Below are 12,589 nucleotides of genomic sequence, written 5' to 3'. Positions count from 1 at the left end.
ATCGTTGGGCAAAATGCCAGTAGTTGTTAAGTGTTGAAAACGTTGGGCCAAATGCCAAGTTATCACTGTAAATATCGTTGGGCCAAATGCCGGAGGTAGTTGAATGTTGAAAACGTTGGGCCAAATACCAAGTTAACACTGTAAATATCGTTGGGCCAAATGCCGGAGGTAGTTGAATGTTGAAAACGTTGGGCCAAATGCCAGTAGTTGTTAAGTGTTGAAAACGTTGGGCCAAATGCCAAGTTAACACTGTGAATATCGTTGGGCCAAATGCCAGTTATTAACTGTTGAAAACGTTGGGCAAAATGCCAGGAGGACTGCTCTGCACGGGTTTATATAGGCGTCGGTCCCTACTTTTCGTGCTGGGTCTGATGGTGGAGGATGTGCGCCTCAGGCGTGGGCGGCGCGATCGCTCATTGGTTCCCTTCTCCGGGCTGGTTGCGCGCGCCGCTGGTGCAAGCGTGGGGAAGATGCGCGCGCTGCTGGACGTTGCCGCAGGAATTGGTCGTAACTTGAGTTGTAGGTGGCGCGACTCTTCTGATTTAGAGTGGGGGCGACGGAGCGGTCAGTATAGAATCGGCTATACTGGTACATTGTCTTTTGACATATAATTTTTTATAATAATTATTTGACTATCAGAATTTCTTTGCAGTTCACATGCATATATTTTCTAATGTAGAATTTTAAGCTCTAACTGTAGAAATGTCAACGGAGTTTCTAGCATGCTCCGTTCAAAAGTTCATTCTTTTCCTTTATGTATTATTATATAAAAATGCTTTTAAATAAATTCTGATATCATAATTATTATAATTACAATTCTTTTAACATTTGAAAATATATATATATTTATGATTACGCAGTGGGATATAGATATATGTATATATATATATATAATATATCTATATGAATATAATTATTGTTAACAAATTCTCGTTTTAGCATGCAATAATTTATTTTATATCACGGTGGGATATAATTAAAAGAGTAATATAAATTAAATTTATTTCATGGCGCAATAAAGTATTGCGGCTATTTTATATATGCATATAATTAATTCACGGTGGAATAAAATAATGTAAATTAATTGTTTTTAATAAATTATTGCAGCTATTTCACGCGGTGTGATATAAGTGAACATAATTTTAATTTACGGCGGAATAAAGACTATTAATTAACTATTTCAACATGTTATGCAACAATTTTTATTCTTTGATTTTAACTTTTAATACTTATAATCGTTAGGTTTTTGAATTAATAAATTAATAAAAATTATTGCATATGCTTAATATTAACATTTAACAATAATTTCGTTTGTCTCTTAATAATAATTAATTATTTCATCATGTTGCATTATGTTGCGCAATAATATTCGAACGGAATATTCTTTAGATTTAACTTTTAATAATTATAACCGTTAGGTTTTTGAATTAATAAATTAATAAAAATTATTGCGTATGCTTAATATTAACATTTAACAATAATTTCGTTTGTCTCTTAATAATAATTAATTATTTCATCATGTTGCGCAATAATATTCGAACGGAATATTCTAGAATATTCCGGAGCTTGGAATGCGGAGAGCTAGGCATTTCTGAGAATTGTGATCGATCGGCGCTTTTGAGAAATGCGTTGCATTTAACCTTGAGCACTTTTTAGCGACTTATAATATTGCATACGTAAAATCATATTTAAAACTTTAGTTATAAAATTGGTAATAGTGAAGTTTTCATAATTATGCATATATGTATCGACTCAGCTTTTTGTGCTCTTTAAGTAAAAATTATAACAAGATTTATATCTATATTATTTTTTGAGTTAATAAGAAATAAAAGATTTTTGATATAGTCTATGCCTTAAAATAATGAGATATATGTATAGTCGGTGCTGAGACGTGTACAAATATATATATATATGTATATATAACTTAATAAAAATCCTTTGAATTTTAGTTTTTAACTTTTTTAGTATCAGGATAATATACCAATAAAAGAGGTATACTCTTATATGTCGGTAAGGTTAGCAACATTATTATCTTCAATCGGTAAAGTAGGAAGCAACCTTATCTTCAGTCGGTAAAGTAGGGAATGACTTTATCTTCAGTCGGTAACGTCGGTAACTGTGTTATCATGTGTCGGTAATTTTTGTGTCGGTAACTTTTGCTCGGTCGGTAAGGTAGAAAACTTCCTTATCAACCGTCGGTAATTTTTGTGCGGGTGACATTACCTGCCGTTGGTAAAGTAGGAAATTACTTTACCATTCGTCGGTAACTTTTCTGTCGGTAAATTTTACTCGGTCGGTAAGGTAGAAAACTTCCTTATCAACCGTCGGTAACTTTTCTGCCGGTAACTTTTACTCTGTCGGTAAAGTAGGAATTTATTTTATCGACTGTCGGTAACTTTTGTGTGGATGATTTTGCCTATTGTCGGTAAAGTAGGTAATTTTTATGCGGATGATACTGTATGTGGGCAAATACTTAAAATTATTTCTATCATTCCTAAGTGAGGTTATGTTATGTATAGCTAGCTTCTTAACAAAGAAAGATTATTTTCGGAGATATTGACAATAGTATATCGCGCGGCGGAATGATATTGATGTACTATAAGTATTGGTGATATTACATTGCGCAGTGAGATTTTATAATAAGAAATATTGGTGATAATAGATGGCGTGATGGAATTTTAATTAACAACATTAATTATATTAACAATAATATGTTACGCGGTGGGATTAAGATTTATATGTTCGTCGGTGGAACTACAATTTAAAGATTATAGAGGCAAATTTTGCGTGTTTAAATAAAAATAAAAATTTTGTTGCGGGACGTAACACCAGTTAAATTAACAACTGCCGGACAGCCTCAACAAAATTATCAGACTAAAATCTGTCGCTATTGTAAAACTCCTGGACACCTCATAGAGGAATGCCGAAAGCTCGCCTACAAAAGAACCTTGGAAGCAACCCAACCCGGTACTTCGGGAAACGCGCAAGGCGTTCCGCTGAGAACCGACGTCCGCCGGAACGACCTGCAAACAGGACGTCCGACTTACCACATTCAAGAGAAAGTCAATGTGATAACACCACAAGGAACTCTCGCACAAACCTCCGAATCTGCCAAATAAATGACAAACAACAATCCACGGAATTGCCCACAATAACGTTATTTTCTCCAGATCTAATAACAAATTGCAAATTTATGATTGATTCTGGATCTGGATTGAACCTCATTAAACAAAAATACTTAAATCCGCACGTTACTCTCGACAAATCTAATCCTCTAGCTTTACAAGGAATCGCCTCTGAAACTATCGTTACATTGGGAGCTGTTTCCATATCTATTCTCGGAAAACTGTCCGAATTTTACGTCATATCTGACTCAATAGCATTTTCACAAGATGGAATTCTAGGCAATAAGTTCCTGAGGGAACAGGCCGTCATAGTAAACTACAAGGATAATTTTATGCAGTATGAGGATACGAAAATTCCTTTTACGAATTCAAATGCCATACGTCTTAAGGAAAGGACCGTAACTCCCTGTTCTTTTTATATCTCTAATCCAGAAAGGCAAATCGGATACATACATCGCCACACGCCTGCCAAAGGCATATATTTCGGAGAGGCCATCGTTGTTAACAATAACGGAAAAGCTTATATGCCCATATTTAACACTTCCGAGGAAGAATTAATCTTTAACATTCCAACTGTCGAATTACAAGAATACGATACTTGTGAGACAAGTAATGACCCCACCGGAACACAAGGGCTTCCCAGGGGATTAATCCGAACTTCTAACTCCAACAATCTCGCTGGACTAGACGAACCCCGAGTGGAGCTCGTCAAAGCCATAGATAATCCCATTTATTTTAACCAGGCATTACCAACACCAACAGATAGAACTGTTGATGTCATAAATCTTCTACGTCTCGAACATCTGAATTCCGAGGAGTCAGAAAATGTTCGACTACTAGTTTTCAAACACTCCGATAGATTTCACTTACCCGGTGAACATCTCCAAGCGACAAACGCCGCTCAACATTCTATTCCTACTATTAACGAAATGCCTGTCCACACGAAACAATGTAGATTTCCTCCTATACATAAGGAAGAAATTAATAGACAAGTAAATGAATTGCTGTCCTCAGATTTAATTGAACCTTCTACCTCTCCTTACAACTCTCCTTTATGGATAGTTCCGAAAAAGCCAGATTCCTTAGGGAATAAAAGATGGCGAATGGTTATCGACTATCGAAACCTTAATGAAAAAACGATAGGCGATGCCTATCCTCTTCCAAACATAACGGACATATTGGATCAACTCGGATCTGCTAAATATTTTTCGGTACTGGACCTAGCTTCCGGTTTCCATCAAATACCTATGACATCAAAAGACTCTCATAAAACTGCCTTCTCTACGCCTTACGGACATTACCAATTTAAAAGAATGCCATTCGGATTAAAAAATGCTCCTGCAACTTTTCAAAGGTTGATGGATAACGTTCTATCCGGACTTCAGGGAAATGAATTATTTGTTTATATGGATGATATTGTCGTCTATGCACGATCATTGCAAGAACACGAAAGCAAGTTCGAAAAATTAATGCAGAGATTAAGAGCTGCAAATTTAAAATTACAACCAGATAAATGCGAATTTTTACGACGTGAAGTTATGTATCTAGGACATATAATTGGATCCGATGGAGTCAAACCTGACCCCGCTAAGGTAAAAGCTATAATGAATTTTCCTACTCCGAAGAATCCGAAAAACATCAAACAATTCCTAGGACTAGCCGGATATTATAGAAGATTTATTCCCAATTTTTCCAAAGTCGCTAAACCATTAACCGACCTCTTAAAAAAGGATAAGAAATTTGAATGGACGGCAAAGCAAACAGAAGCCTTCGATATTCTAAGAAATTCACTATGTTCCGAGCCTATTTTACAATACCCCGACTTTACTAGACCATTCGTTTTAACTACCGACGCATCTGGATATGCGGTTGGAGGAGTGCTCAGTCAGGGAATAATAGGGAAAGATTTACCCGTTGCCTACACCTCTCGTATTTTAAATCCCGCCGAGCAAAATTATTCAACCATAGAGAAAGAATGTTTAGCCATCATTTATTGCGTAAATCACTTTAGGCCATATTTATACGGAAGAACTTTCATTATTGTAACGGATCATAAACCACTAGTATGGTTGCATTCCATTAAAGATCCCTCATCAAGACTATGGAAATGGAGAACTAAAATATCAGAATATCAATATGAAATACGCTACAAAAAGGGAACCTTGAATCATAACGCTGATGCCTTATCTAGGAACCCACCCGTTAACATGGCTATTCCATTATTCCTCATCGATGAAGAGGAATACTCATCTGATGAATCAATATTTTCATATAGACCTCAAAGACCGCAGGGAAAATCTAACACACCCGAAGGTCAGAATGCAAGATCTAATCAGGAAGACCTGGGAATCCATCAAAAATCCGCTGAGATTTCGGCTCCCCCAGAACGCCAACCAACAGAAAATTATCAAAATCATTCCACCGAACGAGAAGATGATGACAATGGAGTTACCATTGAGGAAGTCTCGGATTCCGAAGAAGATTCCGATTATACGGAGATATTAGACTCTGATGTCGTACCTCACCAACAACAACCCCCTGAACCTCCACCATGGAGTCGTGCTCAAATACGGGAAGTCAGAGATAATCTACTGAAACAAAAGGACAACCATGTAATATTCATTTATCTAAACGGAACACCTTATGATAACGGGGCAAAGCTATATCATGAAGCTGAATTACTTCCCAAATACGAGGGACTAACCTACGAAAGAGCCAGAGTATGTACCGTGAAAACCAACACGCTAATCGCTCTTCCTATTAAACAAAACAATCGTACTCTCATTGAAGCGCAAACTCTAAAAAATTGCCTGCGTTCTCTCGTAGATGTAATTCACGAACTCGACCTTTCTTCGATAAGTCTCAGCAAGACCGAACGCTTCGACGATTTACCATGGTCATACATATTCAACCAAATTAAAAGATACCTGCAAGAACTACCGGTTAATATAACCATATGCTTAAATTTAATCCAGACACCCGAAATCGAAAAACGTCAATCTTTAATTCTAGAAAATCACGCCTCAGCCCACGGCGGACATAAAGGCGTAACTAAGACCTATAATCGGATCAGAACACGCTATTGTTGGAAAACAATGAAGAAAGACATTCAGGATTTTATCAGAACCTGCCGAGAATGTCAATTAAAGAAATTAACAAGAGTAAAAACTAAGCAACCCATGGTCATTACCGACACGCCTGGGATGGCCTTTGATAAAGTCTCTTTGGACATTATGGGACCTCTGCCCATCACGGAGAACAATCATCAATACATACTAACCATGCAAGATTTATTAACGAAATATTCTGTTGCCTCACCGTTACAAGAAGCCACTTCTTTAACAATAGCTGATACTTTCACAAAAGACTTTATTTGTATATATGGAGCACCGCGCGCCATATTAACGGATCAAGGAACTAACTTTTTGTCAGCATTAATGCGACAATTAACGAAAAGATTTAATATACAACATTTTAAAACTACAGCTTATCATCCTCAATCAAATGGATCACTAGAACGTTCACATCATGTGTTAACAGAATATTTAAAGACACAAATAGATAGAGAAGATAACTGGGATAAATATATTAAACTAGCAATGTTCTCATACAACACCAGCGTGCACGAAGGCACCAAATATTCACCTTATGAACTGGTTTTTGGGCGAATAGCTCGATTACCTTCCGCGCATCCTATTATCGAAGAAAATATTGAACCTACTTATCACGAATATATTACGAATCTATTTAATAAAATAAGAGATCTACAAATCCAAGCTCAGCTAAATCTTATACGTGCCAAGGAAAAGAGCAAGACATACTATGATCGCCATCTAAATCCGCAACAACTCCAAATAGGAATGGCCGTGTTTTTATTAAAAGAACCGCGGAAGGGAAAGTTCGCCGACCAATACACAGGACCACATGAAGTACTCGAATTATTACCCCCTAGTAATATTAAACTTAGAGTTGGAAACCAAAATCGTATCGTTCACATAGATAAAATAAAAAAGTCCCACTGTCAGCCAGGATGAAATAATAATTTAAACAATTCTGTTACAGATGCTCTGGCATAGGCAGCCAGTCCAGCCCAGACCGGATTCATCGCTCCTGTATCAAGTAAAACAGTCATTCCTATTCGCTCACTGTGCACACGTAGTAGGAGCCATCTGCTTGAATGACGACACTAATTTGTGCAGCAACTGTTACTCTCGGATTCGTACACAAATCATCCAAAGCCAGTATCGACGTCTTAGGAGACATTTCTTCATAAACAGCCACGTCGCTAGAGACGAATGCTGCTCTATCTACAGTAATAAAGACTAGATCCATAGACAATTGCATCTCGTGTATCCTAACTGCGAGTGAATTATTACGTCTCCTCGATAGCACTTTGACTCATGTCGACGATTTTAAATATCCTTTAGTTCTTAATGTATATGATAGAACCCCTATGTCATAAGGCATGTCTTTTATTAACACGGTATGCTGTATTAAAATTAGAGGATACCGTGATCCTATTCTGAATATCTACTTCTGTGAACTTTGTTATCAAGGTGTACAATCTTCTTCACTAAGATCTCAACTTCCTCTATTATCTTCTCATTTCTTTTCTCTGGGACCACACCACGTTGAACCCCACTGTATCAACTGTCGTCGAACTCTTACTACTCTGAGACCTTTGCATGAGTGCTCTATCTGTATTAGGAATATCATTGAACTTTTATTTATACTACCTCTGTGTAATAATGCTTAATAATGTCTCAAACACCCCCCAATGCTGTGTGTATTAAATTACATAGGTATCTTCACTTGCACAACCATAGCCACTATTGTTGCGCCTGCTATTGTATGCTGCATACTACTTGTAACTCTCGATTTTTTCTCCCAGTGGATTCTCACATTATATCTGTTGCCCCACATCCCTACAGAACTATCTGCTCATATTGTCAGCGACCCATAACCATAATAAGGCCTTTAGCTAATTGTTCTGTCTGCACACGAAACATTGCCGAAATATTTAGAGCCACTAATTCTTCCAATCTTGCTATTAGTGAGAATGAAAGCCCAAATTAAAACCTTTTAAATTAAAATGCAACCTATTGAGTACGCTGATACCTTATCCCATGTAATACACGAAGAATTTAACGGATATATTTCTTCAAGACATAATCTGTATTACTGCGTCTCGTGCAAATCACAAGCAGACCATGAACTTTACTATATAAATTACCATAGTATATCTGAATCCTTCCCCGACATCACGGTGTCTAAATGTTGCATATGTGCTCGCAATGTGTCTAGTGTAACTCCTATAATAGATTGTAGGAGATGTTTCTTATACTATTTGGAAGGAGAACGTATACGAGAATCTCGCAGAATATCTGATTAAATGGATTTCCTGCCAAATGTAATACCCGAAAAAGACCTAGACACATTGTCCCACTTGTTACATGTCGAATTAGAAGGATATATCTGCTCCCATAATGATCGGTATTACTGTCGTTCATGTGAAATGTTCGAAACTAGAGAACTTCAGCCCATAATATACCACATTGTTACATATTTTCCCCCAGCTTCTTTGTATGGCTTTAGATGTCATATGTGTAATTTATTACTATCTCTCATAACTCCCCTGTCGGACTGCAGGAGATGTTTTCTATATTATTTACAAGGAGAACAAGCTCAAGAATTTCGATTAAACAGGAATTGTTGATTAAACCATAATGAGCAACGTAAATAATACGCCTTGCAATCACGACATCCATAACTTGTTACAATACTTCCCAAATATCTGCAAAGCAGAATGTAAAAAAATAATATTCTATAAGAAACACACTAAGAAGAACCGTAACCCGGTTCGTATATGTTGTGCATGTTGCAAAATTCGTCAATTTCGAGTTAAACCTGACCTGATAGTATGCCACTGGGTAACTTCCGGTGAAATAAATTTCTCTAAATGTGAATATTGTCTAGCTCCTCTAGATACCACTCGCTCTATTTTTCAATGTTCTGAATGCATATTTTCCTACTTTGAAAGGGCAATATATGAGAGGAACCATGGAAGAAACATAAATAATCTAACTGCTTTTGCTTTTTGCAGGACTCACCAACAAGGGGTATACGCTTAAAAAAAAAAAAAAAAAAGAGAAAAAATGTGTCCGCCATTAAAAACCAAAACATCCATCCATCCGCTTTTAAAGGATTCATTTTTTAATAGTTTTCGCGTAAACTGTGTCATTATATTAACTCACGATATTCTAAGTGACTCAAACTCTTACCTTATCTGTACAAATTGCTGTAACCCCACAATTTATAACAGAGTTCTTACAAGATACTCTCATACATTCCAATATGGCTCAGTGCCCTTGTAAAAATGTCGTATTTGCGGTCAAAATTGTTATAAAAGCCGACCAATTATCAAATGTATGAAATGCGTTAAGGCTTATTACCAATTTTCCTCATTTATAAAGAAAAAGGAAGAAAATACTTACAAACAGTTAGTCGGTATATCAGTAGACTCTTCCACATTAAGAATAGAATATGGACGGGCCGAAATAAGGACTGATCCAAATGACCCGGAAGTCTTGGAAGAAATAATTTCTTCTTAAATATCAGTCCTTGTTTTGCTACCTAAAATATATAAAAATTATTGTAATATAATCAGTACATACTTATTCAGATGCCTCATTTATTGTATCTCTAGTTAGCACAGGCATCCACAAATTATAACCATTAATTATAGTTACACACATATATATATATACGTGCATAGTAATAATAACAAATATATATATATAAAGGAAAAGAAACAAAAAAAAAGGGGAAATAATAATAAATAGATATACATAAAACAATACCATATAATTACGAACAAAATATATATATATATATATATATATATATATATATATATATTAAAAACAATGCTATAAAGATACCTATTATGTATTCAATTTTTAAATATAGAATTTTTTTTTGCATGGAAATATATACACTTATATATATATGTCTATACAATTATACTATAATCACAATATGCTAAGCGACAATTATCCACTATTAAATATCCATAAAATTGTATTGATCATTCAAGTAATCATATAACATAATATATATATATACTGCTACCACATATACTGAAATCATCATTATTTCAGACCACCATGACGCCTTTAGTCCTAATAACCTTCTTATGCGAAACCGCTGCTCTTATCGGATTCGATTGCGGAGGACAACACCTCAATATCACCGCTGTCTCTTTACTTGATGTTGGCGAATGTGACTTGAACATACGAAAACCCAATACCACCGATGTTCATATTCAACTATTGCAATTGTCCGACTACAGCTATACGGAAGTCATACAATGTAAAGTAGAAATATCCAGGAATATATACCATTGCGGCATGCATTCACATATCTCTGCTGTTCACAATGGAAGAGCCGATTATGTACACGAGACTGGATACACCCAATGTTTGAGAATGTTTCAAGACGGAACCATCAAACTCGGAGACAACAATCTTGTCGCCGGCATAAAAGCAAATCAGACGACCTATCGGAGTATCACTCTTGTAGGCCGTATACAAGTCGATGGATATTGCAAAGGAGCACAATACAATGATCCATATGGAACATGGGACGATGTAGTCGTCCAAGCAGCTGTAAAAATATCATTAAGATCTTCCTATGTTCCCATACAGTTAAACACTGGGAAGATCAAACTAAAATCTGGAACTATATGTGATCTCATTGACAGCTTTTGCCTAGACGCTGACGATGGGCATACTTATTGGAAACCAATACCCACTACTACTTGTAATTTCCAACAATACGATGTTCTTTACGAAGGACCTGCAAATAAAATTTCCGAAGATCACTCTGATGTCAACGCTCCAGTCATCTACAGCCTAGTAACACAAGAAATCACCTTCGCTTTAATGAAAACTACAGAATTGCCTCTATGCGGATACACTCTCTTACGCACCGAGCATCCGAAATTATTTATCCTGGAAGCAAAACCAGGAAATACCTTCGCTAATCGAGGAATCATCCCAGTCAACAATCTTGACATCTTTACATACATGAACTCCAAGTTCGTGTATATAGAAAAACACGTCAAACAACAGATGACTTCTCTTTACAATAATGTCATCTTGCAAAAATGTGAACTAGAAAGACAAGTGATTACCAATGCCTTGTCTTTCGCTACACTCCAACCAGATGAATTTGCCTATCGATTAATGAAAGGACCAGGATATATGGCTGTTACCACAGGAGAAGCTGTACAAGTAGTCAAATGTATCCCTATTGAAGTAATGGTCAGAAAAACGGAGGAATGTTATGCTGAACTTCCTGTCACGGTGCGCAATCATTCTCTCTTTCTTACACCCAAGTCAAGAATCATCACCAAAATCGGTAACGAAAGAGAATGCAGTGTAGAACTTCCTACGCTGTACAGAATTGAGGATACATGGGTCCAACTCACCCCTAGTATTCAGGTTAGACAGCTACCACCTCAACAGCTAAAACCTATGGCTGCTCTAACCTGGAGATACTTCACTCCGGGATCCTTAGCTACCAGTGGAATCTACTCCGAAAAGGACATAGAAAAGCTAAGAAATCATATTATGTTCCCAGCCGAAAAGCCAGCTTTACTCAATGCCGTTGCTAGAGGACTAACTGGCCACTCCATGAACACTGAAGGAATCTCAGTATATAATTTGCTGGATGAAAATTCTCTAAATAAAATTGTCGAAAGCACAGCCTCACGGATCTGGAAAGGATTCATAAACTTTGGATCAGCCACAGCAGGACTTGTCGGAATCTTCATGATCATCCGCTTAGTCAAGCTTGTTATCGACACAGTCATCCATGGATACGCTCTCCATACTGTATATGGTTGCAGCCTTCATTTAATCGGAGCCCTGTGGAGCTCTCTTGCAAACCTGCTACTCCATCTGGCACGAGAATCTTCTAAGAAATCTGGAGATGATAACCGAGACGATCAATCACCTGGCAGGGGAACGAACCTTCAAACCTCCAACATCGATCCCACTGCGCCTCCGGAAGTAATCACTCAACAACTTCCTCCAGCCAAACCTCTAAGGACGATGAGACCTTGCCACGAGGAAAACGCCAAAAACGTAAATATGCCTACATCATATACAAACTTAAGAGACCGCTTAAACACTTTAAATGAAGATATCTAATCTCCCTAGACCAAAATCCTCCGAAAACAAGTGGATTTTGTTCTTATTAGGGGGGAGGTGTTACGTCCCGCAACAAAAATTTTAAACATTACTTTGTAGTATAACATCAAGAATTTATCATCTTATATAATTTTTAAATATTACATATATTCACTATAAATTCATATCACTATATATATATTATATATAATTTGCCGATATTCATATTATCTAGTTATCCTATATAACTAAAAAACTAGTAAACTACCA

The 12,589-nt window shown here is 36.6% G+C and overlaps 1 protein-coding gene across 1 annotated transcript; it reads left to right on the top strand.

Moving 5' to 3' along the window:
• Positions 1 to 10,291: 10,291 nt before the first annotated feature.
• LOC145972355 (uncharacterized) lies at positions 10,292 to 12,340 on the top strand. The gene has a single exon (XM_083100911.1). The coding sequence runs from the start codon at positions 10,292 to 10,294 to the stop codon at positions 12,338 to 12,340; it is 2,049 nt and encodes a 682-aa protein (XP_082957037.1).
• Positions 12,341 to 12,589: the final 249 nt, after the last annotated feature.

Source organism: Camponotus vicinus, unplaced genomic scaffold (genome assembly GCF_025532165.1).
Source record: "Camponotus vicinus isolate PSW18456_S1 unplaced genomic scaffold, iyCamVici1.0 SCAF_5, whole genome shotgun sequence".
NCBI classification, from domain to species: domain Eukaryota; kingdom Metazoa; phylum Arthropoda; class Insecta; order Hymenoptera; family Formicidae; genus Camponotus; species Camponotus vicinus.
The sequence above is the reverse complement of the archived record's forward strand: the minus strand, read 5'-3'. Positions and strand labels throughout refer to the sequence as shown.